The sequence below is a fragment of the Manacus candei genome, unplaced genomic scaffold (genome assembly GCF_025592945.1).
Source record: "Manacus candei isolate 608988 ecotype Guabito, Panama unplaced genomic scaffold, ASM2559294v1 h1tg000049l, whole genome shotgun sequence".
Classification (NCBI taxonomy): Eukaryota; Metazoa; Chordata; class Aves; order Passeriformes; family Pipridae; genus Manacus; species Manacus candei.
Genome location: NW_026138097.1, coordinates 11,956,610 through 11,971,732, shown reverse-complemented (window position 1 = coordinate 11,971,732; position 15,123 = coordinate 11,956,610). Strand labels below are relative to the sequence as shown.

Genomic DNA, 15,123 nt, shown 5'->3' with positions numbered 1-15,123 from the left:
ATTACACCTGGCAGAGCATGAAATCGTGCAGCAAGGTTCTTGATGTTAACTCTGTAACAGACTTTGGAGAACAAACCTGTGACAGCTCTTCAAGATTGTGTATCTAGAGTTTCTGTGGAACACATCAGCACTGCAGGCAGCTGTTGCCATTTAGCTTTGGCTGGGGACAACTTCAATTTAACAGAACATTTTAGGCAGAAGTTAAAAACAGAGTGCTCAATGTTAAGAAAGAGATTGCATCAGTCTCATATCTTACTTGGATGCCATCTCTGTTTCGGGGTTAAAAATATCCTGAACTACCAATATAGAGTGCAAAACTGTCAGAATGTATCATGAGAAAGACAGGAAATTTCTGTTGTCAGTGAGAGCCTCTGGCTTTTATTATTACAATTGAATAGCATTTCTGCATCATAGACAATGTTATTAATAATTGCTCATCATTCAGGCCTGTATTAAAGGAGTTGCTCCAGGGGACACAGAGTCATCATACACCACAGTGTAATTGATAATAAAGACATGTTGCCTTCAGGGAAAATGCTTTCCTTTTTATACACTGATGTTTTACTTCTGAAATCTGCTTTAAGAAAAAGATTTCAGCTTATTTACTGATGTTTTAATGAATATTTGGTGTGTCCGATAGCCCAGTTTTCTGGCTTCTTTTGGAATCTCTCACAGCTCAGTTGCTTCTGTGTATGATCTGTGACCTTGATGCAGGCAACAGAGTGAATTACTGCTCTCTGATGCTTTTGCCTGGTTTAATAAAACATGCTCTGAATTTGGGTAATAATCTCTATAATGGTAAATGCATTTAATGAGTGTCCGTGTTGTAAAATGTTATTAACATAACATTTTTCCTGGAAGACTGACACAATGTTTGTCCTAAAAAGCCTTAATGCTCTTCCAGCATTTATCCATATGGATGCCATATTCTAGCTGTGTCTCTCTGGTGTGTGAAAGCTTGGACATTTTTCACCCAGTGGTATTTGTTGGACCTTCTTCTAATAGGTAGAACAGAACAGACCAGCAGCTCTTCATGCCACCTCCATCCCTTCCATCAGCAGCTCAGCTGTAGAAAAGTCTTGTTTTATTGTAAGCAGAGTGCTCATGAGACTGGTCCAGGAAAGTGAGCAGAGAACTCTGGGAGGAAGAGTTCCAGTTTACATATTCCTCCTAATAAGCAATTTTTCTGAAGTATAGTCTAATAGTGGTCTGGCTACAGTTAGTATTTCAATAGCAGCCACATCTTTTTATTTTTGAAGATGTTATTCTTCACTAAACAGCACGATTCTTTTCTTTGTATATCCTCTGGCCAGTCAGTGACTCCTGTAGAGCAAAACGGGGGAAGGAGTTCTGATGATATTCCACCTAATGCTTCCTTTGCCATAGGAGGAAAGAGGAGCTGCCAGAGACCCAGCATAGCTACGTCTAAGCAAATTCAGTTGTCTCTGTGTGTCTGTACAAGCTATATGAGCTGGCCCTTTCTGTTTGGTGTCATATTAGTAATTCATGGCAGTTGGCTTTGCATTTATGGTGTTGGTATCATCATCGTCTTCTCTGCTGCTGTATATTTATTAATGCCTGTGTGGCGGTGTCTTTAAAAACAGCACTGATTACCTACCTCCTGTCAACTCAGGCTGCCTTCACAGTTTCTGTGAATACATACCTGTGCTACATGTAGGATATCCTTTAAAGGATTTTTCCATTCTGTCTGAAGGCTGACAAAGCCAGAATGTCAGACACATATGCACACACACACATATGTATGTGTATTTATGTGTATGTACACATAGGTATATATGTATCTTTCCAGTTGCTTTGTGGTGGAAATGTGCTGCAATGTTCAAATTAAAGGCATTACTTCTGTGTGCATGAGGTACATATGATTGCAGAAGCATCATTATCTGAGCTTTTTTTGGCAGGCTTCTAAAATCCCTCTTGTTGATGGACTGGGGCTTTCAGGTATTCCTGTTTATACAGCTCAGGAAATTTGCATCTTGCCTCAAGATAAATAGTTATGACATCACTTTAATGTGAAGGTTATGCTGCCTAATATAGTATTCTTATCCTGTTCTAAAATGTAGTTGCAAAGCCCAGAAGCCTTCTTTCATAACAGCCTGTGTTAACAGTCTGTAGTAACAATCTGTCAGTATTGAACTGCTTCCGTAGCTTTTAAATTCTGAAAGTCAGAGGGATATACATGCAATATTTTATTTATTTGTTTGTTTTATTCTCAGCTGAACTAGATGCTGAACATGCACAGAAGGTTTTGGACATGGAGCACACCCAGCAGATGAAGCTAAAGGAACGTCAGAAGTTCTTTGAAGAAGCCTTCCAGCAGGACATGGAGCAATACCTTTCTACGGGATACCTGCAGATAGCAGAGAGGCGAGGCAAGTTTTAAAGTACATTCCATGTAATGCACAAACAACTTGGAGAACACTGTTGAGGAGTCAGAGTCAGCAGCGGTTTTAACACACTGCAGTGTCCAAATTCTTCCTCAGAGGACTGGAACTTCAGATAGGCCAATGAAACAAACTTCGTGTCCCAGTGGAGCTAGATACCTTAGAAGATTAGTCAGACTCTGTTCCTTGTCTGAGGAAATGCAAAGCACTGAAGTGCATCTGGAACAGCACTTTTCTCTGCAGCTGAAGAGTGCATCTATGTCTATAAAGATATGGATGGAGGCAGCTGCTTCTGTCCACTGGAGTTCCAAAGCCTGGGGTTGTCACCTGGCAAGGAGGTGCCTCAGAAAAAAATTGAAAAGTGCAGAGGAAAGCTCAGGGTTGCATTTCAAAACACTTCCCAGGTGGTAGCTATTCCAATTGCATGTGTAACATGCAGAGTGCGTGATTAGGACAGGGGAGGTCAGATAAAGTGCTCTCCTTATTATGAGATGACGCAAGTCTGGCATCTCTGGACTGGTTAAAGCACAAGAATGCCATAGACTACAGGCACTTCTGTGTGGGAGGTTTCCATCTGTTGGGCCAAAATGCAGGGATTGTTGGACCAGTAAGGAAGCAAGTGGGAAATTATGCATTCGTGCAGCAGGAAAAAACGTAGAGATTCTGTCCCTGTTCCAGGCCAGTTCTGCTATCATTTGTAATGTCAGAGCAGGGAATGCAATCCAAGATTTCCATTTCTCTGCTTCAGTGCTATAAATACTCATCTGCAAGATGCTCTAGATGGGTAGCTAGGGAGAGGTGGGATATGTAAGTCTAAATTTGTGGTCCAGTAAGGAACTGAGTTTGGGTCTTCTGCTTTCTGTAATATACAGTCTATTAGACTAAAAGTGGATGTTGTCATGGGCTAGTACTGGACACACAGCTAGGTTTGAGTGTTAGGCTACCTAACATTTGAAACTACAGCTTTTTAGTATAATGTGGAACACATGTATCAAAGAAACTGTTTTAATGAAAGATTTGGTCTTGCAGTATTATGTAAAACTACAGAGCTATAGTATATTTGGAAAAAAACCAATCAAATAGAAGGATTTCATCTCAGTTCACCTATGAATGCTTTTAAGAGTGTAATTTTAAGTTTACATAAACCAATAAACTGCTCATTTTAATATTTGATGTTACACATGCAGCAACTAGACTTAAACCTGGGCACCCCTGAACTTAGTTGTTTTGTGTTTGCATGTTTTGTTGTTCAAGGAAGAAGATGCTTATCCAAGTATTTAATACCCTTGCAAATTGTCAGTATTATATTGACAGTAATAAGTGATTTGCTTGAGTAATTAATAATGTGCAATCCCCATGCTGGGCATGAGCCTAAGTTTTGCATACTACTGTCATTTCCTAGATTAGCTGAGAGGAAGAATGGCTGCTCTCTGTTAACATTAATCCTTATTTCTGAATTTCCACATCCCTTGTATATTGACATTTGTGCTTAAATGTGTTTTTCTCTAAAAAGACTTTTAATTGAGAGAATTGGAGTGTTCCAAAATGGAAAGTTTCAACCTTCGCCCCTGAGCCCCATCCTATCATATTTCTGACAATGCTATTGCTATTGCTATAAATATTGTTTCTAAAAATGTTTGGTTTTACAAAAACAGTAATGGATGTTAGTTTCACAACAAAGTTGCGCAGAGTGCTCTTGGATTTGGGCTGAAATTGCTGCTGAGCAGCTTCTCTGGGTGTGTTCCTTCCTTTCCTAGTTTAATTATTGCTAATGCACACAATAATAGCAGCTATTGAAGCCTTGGTATGTGATAACATCATGTAACTGATTGTCAGTTTGCTCATTGCACTGTTTTTACTGCAGAACCGATTGGAAGTATGTCTTCCATGGAAGTGAATGTGGACATGCTGGAACAGATGGACCTAATGGACATGTCTGACCAAGAAGCACTTGATGTCTTTTTAAACTCAGGAGGCGAAGACAATAATATGCTTTCTCCCATGCTGGGTATGGTATTAGTAATGACAGCGTGCTTCGAGACACAGTGATAAATCACCAGAATTGCTCTCATTTTTAATGGATGATGTTATCTCATAAAACATTACGCTTTATGTAGATGGAATATTCTTTATCAGTGCTTTTCAAAACATTAACATTTAGTTCCTGTACAAGGGAGCTTGATGCAAAACTACGTGATATTTCTGGACTGTCTGTTTTTTCATCTAGTTAATACAGCTTCCTGCTGTATTCATCACAGTATGGATGGGTGATATGTTACACACGGTTTTAAGGTGCATTTTTCTCAGTATAGGATTAACAGAGGACGTTTTAACAAACATCAACGGAAAGTCCAGAGTGTTGCTTGGTAAATTTGGACCGGCTGTATACTGTAAGATCTTCAGTGAGAGACACTCAGAGAAGTGGCTCAACCCAGCAGTTCACACACACACACACACACACATATAAAACATAACAGTGTACTAGAAGCTTCTGAATAGTGATTCTGATAGCGCAGCTCCTTCATGTAGCCTTCCTTCTGCTAGTAATGTTAGTTAAATTGGATTATGTTAATCCAAAATTTTGTTTATATGTTCTGAGGAACAAAACCATATTTGAGTTCTGCCAAGCTGCAGCACGATGAGGGATCTGCATAAAGGTAGGGAATTAGTGTCTGGGTACTGGATCTTTTAACTACCAGGGAAGTATGTTTTCTCATTCAAAAACTTCTGTACTAAAATGCCTTTTCTCAGAAGAGCCAAAACGATTTTTGTTGGGGGAGATGATGAAGCTCCTCTAAAATACAGATTGAAATATTTTTATAAAAGTACTTATAGTACTCCCTATGTACGGGTGATTAACACCTGCTGTGAATGTGAAAAGCTTACAATAAGTAGTCAAGGCACAATTGACTACTGAAGGTTTTTGTGTTTCATTGCAAAAACTGAATTCAGGTTGTTGGTTTTGGATAGGCATCCAATTCATGCATTATTAAAGTTGATCATCATTTGAGCATGCCAGTAATTACAGAATCTAGGACTGTTTTCCGTTTGCTGGGTCTTTGGCAGATGTTGGACCAAGAAGCTTTATGTCTTAACAGCAAACAGTCTAACTGGATGATCTAAGGAAGTGCAGAAACTACTAGGTGGGTTTGGCTGTGGAGTTTTTTTTTTCTCCCAAATAGATGTAAAATTTATTAGCCTTTGAAAAAAACTTGTGTGATTTATTTTGTGCTGTAATGTGTTACAGCGTGTATGTATAGATAGCGTGTATATATGCACGTACACTAATATAACGTACCCGTGCTGTGATGTTCCAGCACTGCAGCTTTACTGCAGAGGTTGGCTGGACTTGCAGTGAGACTTACTCCTTGACAGCTATTCCTACTGCAGTGTAACAGTCTTGTGAACCTTGCTGTTGTGGTTCCAGACGATTCATTTCCCTCTGAATAAGGGATTTTTGTGCTTGGAACCTGGTCCCCTAGTATCAAACTAAATATGCAATAGTCTTAGTTCTCAGAAAAATGAGATGACTTAAAGGTAACTCTTCATTTTGCTGTCAGTGGAGAAATGGGTGGTCAGGGCAAGCAATATATTTCACAATTGTGCTGAACACCACAGAATGCAGGTAAGTTATTTCAGTAACAGGTAAAAATGAGAATCAGCTCAAGACATTTAAATGTTTTCGAATTTTTCTTGCTATAAACATTGCCAGCTTATGGGCATTGGTTTTCCAACAAAATTTACATGGTAGTAAATTGAACTGAAAAATTTACTTAGCTCTGTCCCTTCTGAAAACTCCTCCTCTGTGTGTTGTGTAAATGCACGCTGGTGTACACACAACATAAAAGCAGGTGTCTCTAAAATTTCTAGTGATGCCTCATGGTTCCTAATATCACTTGCAGTCAATATAAATTCATGTACTGCCTCAAGAAGCAACTCAGTGGAGACCTACCAGACATCCTGGGGGGACACAGCCAGGATGTTCTCTGCCCAGGCAGGTTGGTCAGCAGTCAAAATTGTGAATGTACCAGTTGTTTATCAACTTGTGTTGGAATTGGAGTCCTGCCAAGGACACGTTTCCCCATAGAGTTCCTGGGTCCCAGAGAAGCTACTAAAATGTCACATAAAGTTGTTGTCCAAGTTTAGGACCAGAATTTAAGATTGCAGCTAGTTAGGAAAAGAAATGTGCCAGAGCAACAGTATTTAGTAGAAAAAGCTTCTCTTACTTCCAGATGCTGTTGTGACTTTTTCCTTGTTAAAATTTAACTTGGTACTTGGTAAGACTATGGGGACCAGTCTTAGGGCAGTGTAGTTTGAACTGCTCTGCCAATAGCCTGAGCAGAGCTAAGGTGTAGTGATCAGCTCATATCCATCTGACCCTTCTGAAACAATTTTAAAACAAAATCCCACAGGATTTTTAAGAGTATTTTCTCACTAAAGTTACTCAGTGCTGAAGGCAGGTGAGCTGACTATGGAGAAACACTTGTATAGTAGAGAAGGAAAAAAGGGCTTTATTTGGCAGAGCACATAGACAGTGTTTACATGTTGCCTCATTTTAACTTCTGACTGTCAGGAACTGTCCAGGGAAGAGAATCTAATTTTTAAACTTGAACTCTCAAACTTCAAGCAAACACTGTTAAACTGAACTTGCTTAGAAGTCTTTTTTGCACAGGATATCGAGGAAGCATAGTCTTAAAATCCCATTCCTGTGGACTTGAGCTATGGTACAGCTGTACCAGAGGAATGTTTTCGTGCCGAGGGCAAGAATTTGTTTTGCTTTTGCATCTTCATTTTTAGTCAAAACTGGAGGTGACTATTGGTCTTCTAGTTGTTTTGATTTGGTTTTTTTATTTCCTCAGGGTTTGTGTTGGACAGTTTGTTGGGAGGATTTTCCTCTTGGTGACGATTCTCAGCACATGCTGACGTCTGAGTGGGCGTTTATTAAAGTCAGTTAGGAGGATTAAGTGGTCTTTGCTAACAGGCAAACAGGGCATCAGCTATGTCTCTTAACAGTCAGGACTTAATGCTCCTGCCATCTTACCTTATTTATCTCAAGCATTAGCGATTCTAGAATGAGCGAGAGCCATACGCACCATCAGAAACAGATTAAAACCAGCCTGTGGCTTGTATGAGAGATCTGTTTCAGAAAAGCCAAAAGCAGCTTTGTGTTTTGTAGGGATTTTTAATGGTGTTTTGTAAAAGGAGGAAAACAGCTTGAATGTGACTCACTAACCAATGCTAAGCTAATGTTAACATACTGACTTACCAATTCCCTTGACAAGCCAAAGCTTGATTTTTTTTTTGTTGTTCTTTTTCCAACTATAAGGGCCTGACACCAACACCTACGTGAATGAGATAAGTCTTCAGGTCCCGAGCCAGTCTGAGTTACGACAAAAACTGTCTTCACTGTCATCAACCTGCACTGATTCTGCCAGCCAAGATGCAAGTGAAGGAGAGTCTCCAGTTGTTCAGTCTGACGAAGAGGAAGTTCAAGTGGACACTGCCCTTGCTGCTGTAACTGAAAGAAAGTGTGCTTCAGATGCTAGTGATGAAAGTGACTCTCAAACTATTTGAATCTTAAAACCATATCCTTTAAGAATGACTTCTGAATGAATGAACAAGTGAATGAAGAGCTTGCCTGTGTAACAATTTGCTAACCAAGCATAACAGCCAGATCTTTTTACTTAGTCATACTGCCTTTTTACAAATTGCCAGTCATATGGAGGTTGGTTTTTAAAGAAAAAAAAATATGCCTAAAGCACACACACTTTAACAGTAGTCTTGGGGCTCAGGGGAGCAGTAAAACTGTTGTATATACTATGTATAAGAGAATTAAAGGGGAAAGATAGAAGTTACTTTGACCACTAACCTTTAAATGGCTGATTGGAAATACTTAAGAGTTGATGTGTAATACTGAACCCAAATTGTTCCTTGCATGTTTTCAGCTGCTGCAACTGAAGATTTAGGATCCAAACCAAAATGAAAGTTATTTTCTACTCTTTACTACCTACTGTCTGCCTCCTGCCTTTGTCTACGAATGCAGCAGTGTTTACTGTTCTCACACTTCCTATTCAGGACCAACTTAGTTATTGTAGGTGTTAAGGAAAAAATAAGAACCTGAAAAGGAGGAGAGATGCGTATTGAAATGTTACACTCCTTGTGGAGCAGGTATCTTAGCATTGTGTAAACTCCTCTTTCGAGATAAAATAAAGTATTTCTATCCCAACCCTGTCTTTTACTTGACTACCCAAGTATTTTATCCATGACAGTGAACAGAGGAGCCTAATTCAGAAAAAAAATGGTTATTAGGAGCACCAGTGTAATGTGCTTTTCCATGGTAACATCTGTTTGACTACACTGATGCAGGCCAGCAGTGCAAGGGAAATAAACCTGAATTAATTATAAAATAAGTGCATATATTTTATAAACCTTAGGACCTATAGGCATCATCTTATTGCCATTTTTTCTGCAGTCATTTTTCTCTCTAAACTCGAGGTCTGAACATGTCTAACACCTGTTGCTTGTCAAGTCTCATGCTCTATTTGCAGGGATGTGCTCTCCTTTGAGAAGGCTCCTGGCTCCTGCTCTTCATGCACGGAGGGAAGGAATGTAATCAGAAACAGCGTAAGTAAAAGGATGAGCTGTGATGTAGATCCCTTCCAAAGACTTGCCCTGACAAACCGAGGGAACGAGGCATCTCCTGCTGCTCGCCAGCTGGGAAGTGGCCAGTTTCCTTAAGGATTCACTGTTAGCTGACAAAGTATTTCCTGACTCCTGTCTGGGAAATGAAGGCTAGAAGCTCAGTCCCTACAATAAGAGATTTACTATTCAACAACGCATCTGTTGAAAGAAACTTTTCTTGAAGGAGCTTCCTTTACTCTCTCGCTTTCCAGAAGACAGACAAAATGTCCAAAAAAGTTTTGTTTTTTTTATTAAACCTTGTAGTACAAACCTGGAAAGTAAACAAAAAACTGGCAATAAACAACATGAAGTCTTTCCTTACAAGGAAAGAGAGCAGAGCAGCGCTAATAAATTAAATGTCAAACTGTAAGCCATAGTCAGAAGTTTACTGTCAAGAGGGAAAAGTACACAGCAAGGCCATAAAAACCAGACAACCACATTTGAAAACACTTGACTCTGTTTATGTTATTGTTAAATATTCCAAAACAGTTCAGTCTTCTGCAACAACAACCAACAAATTGTATTATAGGACTTTCCTGACAGTCACCACTGGCAAGCTCAGTGCAATATGGGTAGCTACGGTATTGTTGAATTCAATTACGAAACAAAACAGTTTGTGAAAACATTTTCCCTTTTTTATTCCACACATACTGTACACACAACCAGAAAAGGGCAACAGCTACTCCATTATTATTTTTTGTTGTTGTTCAGTGATGTAAGCAGCACTTATAAATGTTACAAGAAAAACCCTGTAAGCATCCAATCCAACCGATGAAGAAAGTGAAACGTAAGGCTTTTCTTCATCTTGTCTCTTTGCCATCCCTCCCCCCACCCCAAGAAAAGGCTCAAGTATTTAAAAAAATTTACAGGCATATGTACAAAAGGTGTGATTTTTTTTTTTGTTACAACATGAAGAGAAAAAATAGACAAGATGAAAGCAAATGCATTTTCACATTCAAAAGAAATATGCAGACCTGCTAGTGGCTCTAAATGTGAATCATATAGTGAAACAAATTCAAAACAAAAATTAATGCTTGACTGTGTAAAGGTGTGAAAAACAGCAGTGGAATGGAAATGGAATGTTAGAAAGATTGCACGTCTATGACAAAAGAAGCACTTATGGCTTCAATCACTTTTTTCTTTTTTTTTTCTTTTTTTTTTTCTTTTTAAAGGATGCTATTGAAGGGTTTTTGATAAAGTAGCCAACAGCACCAAAAAATAACAGAATGGATTTCCTAATGAAATCAGGCACAGTTTTCCCTCACATGACTCCTCAAGGCAGGCAGTCTTTTTTTCCTCTTTATTTTTTTTTTAAATTTTTTATTTTTTCCCCTCAAAACAGATGCATAGTGATGTGCTGGTAAAAGAGAACATACTCCAAATCTCCTCCTTTTGCCTACAGTTAGGAAACAAAGTCCATCTTCAGCTGCCATAACCTCCCAAAGAAAGTGTGTATTCACCAATTTAAAAAATTACAAAACTCATCTTGCTGTGACAGAATAAAAGACAGCCAAAGTAAAGCAATTTCTTTCAAGTTTTTGTCTCCTATCCCTTTTCTCTCTAGAAAAATCTGCTCACATGACTGGAGAACAAATTATAAAACACATCAAACTTTAACCTATCCAAAAAATGGGTTAAAAGCCTTTTTTCACAGTTACCAAAAAGGCTTTTTATTTTTTTCAGCCATAGGGACAATACAAATTAATATTTTATCAGCCCCTTGCCGGTTTTAAAACAGTGAACATACGGCAGTTTAAAAAAATCAGACTGCTGTATCTATCTATTCTAAGTACAAAAAAAAAAAAATTCAACAGTTTAATGCTAAAACAAAATTAGTTCTCTAAAACCAGAAGAAAATCTTCTTTAGAGCTAGTGCAAAGACAGCTTGTATTCTACAGCAAGTACTCCAAACTATGGTATAATAATTACAAAAAATATATATAAATTGACAAAATGAGAGTGTTGGCATCTTCAGGATTAACTTGAAGCACTTTTGGATGAACTGGAGGATGAAAGCCTAGATGATGGCACGTCAACTGTTGCTCTCTTACGAGGTCCTCTTTTTGGTGTAGGCTTGCTGATACAGTTCTCAATGCTGCCATTTTTACCAGATACTTTTCCACAGATTTGATTGACAAGACTGATTATTTGTTCCTGTTCGGGAAGTAGGAAAAACAAAACACAAATTAGCAACTGCTCTTCAGTCACTTAAAAAGAACAGAGATACAGTGCTCAAAAACTGCTGAGAAGCCTATCTCAAAAAGCTGCTTGTACCAAGTGCTGCTCCCCAAAAGCTGATTTTGTAATTTTTCCCACTGCTTCGCTATTTACCTTTCAGGCTAATGGTAAATTGCGCCCCACTCTATATTCTGCCCCCATCCTCTCACACCCAAAGGAGAAATGGAGCCAGCTGGACAGGTGGAGACATGTAGCATTAGCCCAGAACCCAGGCACAGTCCTAAATCACCAACTTGAGTTCTGTGATTATCCATCATCGCATGTGCTTGGAGCCATTAACTGGACCTCTCATCTACATGTGCTCTGCAAGTCTGCCTTAAAGAATGTTCAGGCTGGACTGGAATAAGTCAGCTGAACTTTCAGTTACCAACAGAGAGAAGGTATCCTAAAGTACAGAAGTTACCAGTTAAAGCAAAGCCTCAGGTTTGACAGCATACCAAAGCATTAAATGGCTCCTCTCTTCTGTAACACATATTCATGCAGTTTATGCTTCAGGTTTCCTTTTGGTCATTTTGTTTCCCTCCATTTCTTTTACTTAGATCATAATAAAATGCCTTCTTTGCACACCGAAAAAAACCCCAAAATAACAACAAACTCAAGACCAGTTTCCTGAGGTCTTGGTAGGACAAAGGCAGAGTTAAGCCTACCCCTAAGTTTTGGGTATCAAAGCCCCCCAGCATCACACAGCTGTGTCAGTACAGACCTCATCGTAACGGTACATCATTTTCAGTCCCCGACAAGACTTCTGTTTTTCCACGTGCCGCAGGGCACACTCCAAGCAGAAGACAACATTTTCGTTCTCCTGTACAACCTGTATAAAAGAGCAGAAGTGGGGGTAAGAAGTGCAGTAAGCTCCAAATTGTAGCCGTGTTATGCACACAGTATTGAACTACTGTCTGAATGACTAAACCTGGATTTTACTGCAAGCTAGTGGAAGGAGCCATAAACATTACACATTGTGAAATGATTCAGAATGTGTAGTAAGAAGAAAGAACATATCCCTTTTTAAGTGCTAATGTTGGCAAGTACATGTAATTTGGAAAAAAACAAAACAAAACACCAACAGTAATGAAGGCTAAATCCAAATGGTATATGCATTTATTGGCATCTTCTATGTCGTCTAAAGATCTCCTGAAAGGAGTAGTTTCCCATTACTTAAAATGCTGTCTTGCATAAGAATAAAATCAGCTTAACCACAGGATTCCTCAGCTACTGTCTTGTTCGGCAGAGGTCATATTTGCTTGGCTGGCTGCCTGCCAAGCCTGCACACTCAGCTTGGAATTTAACAACCAACTTGATTTTTTGTTCCCAGCTACTGTTAAAGAGTGACAAAGAAAAATCCCTCCCACGATTACACTTACTCCAGAGCAAATGGACCAGAATTAAGAGGTTCTGGTTGGTGCTTTGTTTTGCGTTTGTTTTTTTTTTTAACAAACTCATTTTCAAGTTACTTCAAACTAGTGCTGCTTCAACAGTGGTGTAAAGGCATGCATAAAGACAGCATATTCTATCCTAGGGAGGGAAATGGCTACATCTGACCATTTACAGTTATATTTCATTTCCATTAAAAGCCTAACATCTATAACCAAAAAAACTGCCGAAAGACAGGAGGGGAGGGGAAGGGCCTAAATATGGGCTCCAATGCACTGTATTATGTTTATTTAAATATCTGTTCTTGGAATTAAATGGTACATAAGGTTGTGAGAGGGGCTTTTGGTATTTTTAATGAAATTGCTGTATTTGTAGGTGTTCTGCATACAGCTAAAAACATTGAAATGTCACCATAGTGGTTAGCACACCTTCAAAAGCCAGTAGGCAATTACTTCTAAAAAGAGAGAGAAAGTTTATGGGCGTGACTGCTGGTTTTGAACAGACAGTTTGGCAAACAGCTTGACAGATGGGATACATCTACCCTGCAATTTGGCTTGCAGGGAAATTGTCGCAGCATGGGCTGTAGCTGCATGTTTGAGACTCAGGGCATGTATTTGAGCTGCCAGCTCATCCTGAGACCTGTTCTGCCATGACTTACTACTACTGGCAACCTGCAGGTATCTCTGTTACCCCCTCCTAGTGCAATGCAAACACGCTCACAGGTGTCCAAGAGTGGCTGAGTGACTGGTTTATCCCTTCCTGACAGGGGAGAGAAGTTAGCTGACACTAACTCTTGTCTTCTGTCACCATTGGCCAAGGTGATAAATGTTCTGGCACAACTGAATCGACATCTCTGTGTCTTGCAAGGAGTGCATGAGATGACTCTGTGGTCATGTGCTGCCTCTCAAATGCTTATAGTTCAACAGAATTTTAGAACAGGGGAACAGGACCCCAGTGTCAGCAGAGGACTTAACCCACCATGGAAAGATAGCACAGGTGCTGACAAATCTGGCATCTCCTCTCTGACGTTTCTAACTGCAACCACTTTCGAGGCTTTTTCTTTCCATCCATCCCTGTGCTGCTGCTGTCATGGCTGCCGTAGCGCGCTGAAGAGTGGAGACCCGCCTCGTACAGCTGCCGCCGCTGCCTCAGCTCCGTGTCCCTGTGAATGGTGTGTGCAGTTAGACGCTGGCATCACCTCATGCCACCAACAAAGCCACATAAGATCACCCTTTTACCACCATCATCACTGAAACCTTAGCTCCACACAGCACAGCCCTGAGTGTTGTCGGAGGTTGGTGCCATTCCCTAAGCATGGCGAGAGACAGCCAGCACCACAGAAGCGCTGCCTGATTTTAACAGCGACCACCGTATCAAGCCAATGGTTCTCAAACTGCTCCACAGAGAACTGGGGACTGCCGAGTACTTCCTGGAGGTTGATGGTTGCTCAGGGCCATGTGGAGAGTCGGGAGCTGTGGCTAACATGACTGTCATTCCTGAAGTTGCCAAAAGCCACCTTGAGGAAGAGGAGCCGTTGCTGTCAGGAGTAACAGCCACGTTCATCAGGAGGCAGAGATGAACCAAGGACCTGCTGCCATGAGGTGCTTCAGGCAGGAAAGGGGGAGCAGGGCAAGTGATTGTGCCAAAAGACGAAGATCTTGCTGTACACCCAGGGGAAAAAGAAGGAGATGTCAATCAAGAATAACAACCAAGCCCTCCAGCCGCCCTTCACCCACAGCGTCTGTAAGGCGGACAATATCTCCTATGCTGAACTCTAAAGCAGTAGGAGAGCAGGTTGGGTTGGAGCTGACTGGAAGACAGCAAGTGTGGAGTGAGCTGAGCAGATGGAAGGGGAGAATAAAAAAGCGCACCACCAGACACAGCTGAATATGGGTGGAGAGCCAAGCTAAGCAAATGGCACGGGCAAACTGAGCAACCAAGGCAGATCAGGAGAGGAGGCAGCAAAAGACACATAACAAACAAGCAAAACAAAGTAAAGGAAAAAAATATGGTACAGTGTTCCACTTAGTATGGAGTTGTGTTTTTTTCAGATTTTGTTTGGGATTTTGTTTCATATAAGGAGCCACAGGAAAGACTGATATCCTCCAGTGAATTCCAACCTATGCATTAGAACAAGTTTGAGAACCACTCTGATAGAGGTCGATGTGATGGTCTAGGAGCAAGCACCAACATTTCTCTTTCGCCTTTTGCACTTGCAGACTTTTTCTCTTCAAGGGGGAAAAAAAAAAGGCACTTGAGCGTGATTATTCCCACAGGGGAACCAGCTGAAGGTAAAGCAGTCAGCACACCTCTTTGCATTTCTTTCTGAACACTAAAACAACACATGTGCTGTTTTCCCCTTCAATATGTCACTGGAAATTTTCCAAATGAACATGCTATTTAGTTAAATACAGTTTGTAGACTCCATTCA

General features: G+C 40.2%; 2 protein-coding genes across 12 annotated transcripts in view; one reads left to right on the top strand and one right to left on the bottom strand.

Moving 5' to 3' along the window:
- Positions 1 to 8,628, top strand: part of DTNBP1 (dystrobrevin binding protein 1) — a 68,998-nt gene extending 60,370 nt beyond the window's left edge. For both annotated transcript variants that reach the window (XM_051799221.1, XM_051799220.1), the window contains exons 8-10: positions 2,235 to 2,390; positions 4,267 to 4,410; positions 7,729 to 8,628. In XM_051799221.1, the coding sequence (XP_051655181.1) occupies positions 2,235 to 2,390; positions 4,267 to 4,410; positions 7,729 to 7,976 (548 nt within the window). In that variant the 3' untranslated portion in view covers positions 7,977 to 8,628. The remainder of the gene's footprint in view (positions 1 to 2,234; positions 2,391 to 4,266; positions 4,411 to 7,728) is intronic.
- The window catches only part of JARID2 (jumonji and AT-rich interaction domain containing 2), a 216,542-nt gene continuing 210,040 nt past the window's right edge, over positions 8,622 to 15,123 (bottom strand). For all 10 annotated transcript variants that reach the window (XM_051799158.1, XM_051799156.1, XM_051799152.1 and 7 more), the window contains exons 16-18: positions 13,671 to 13,854; positions 12,025 to 12,132; positions 8,622 to 11,237 (exon numbers count right to left, since the gene is read on the bottom strand). In XM_051799158.1, coding sequence (XP_051655118.1) covers positions 11,061 to 11,237; positions 12,025 to 12,132; positions 13,671 to 13,854 — 469 coding nt within the window. In that variant the 3' untranslated portion in view covers positions 8,622 to 11,060. The remainder of the gene's footprint in view (positions 11,238 to 12,024; positions 12,133 to 13,670; positions 13,855 to 15,123) is intronic.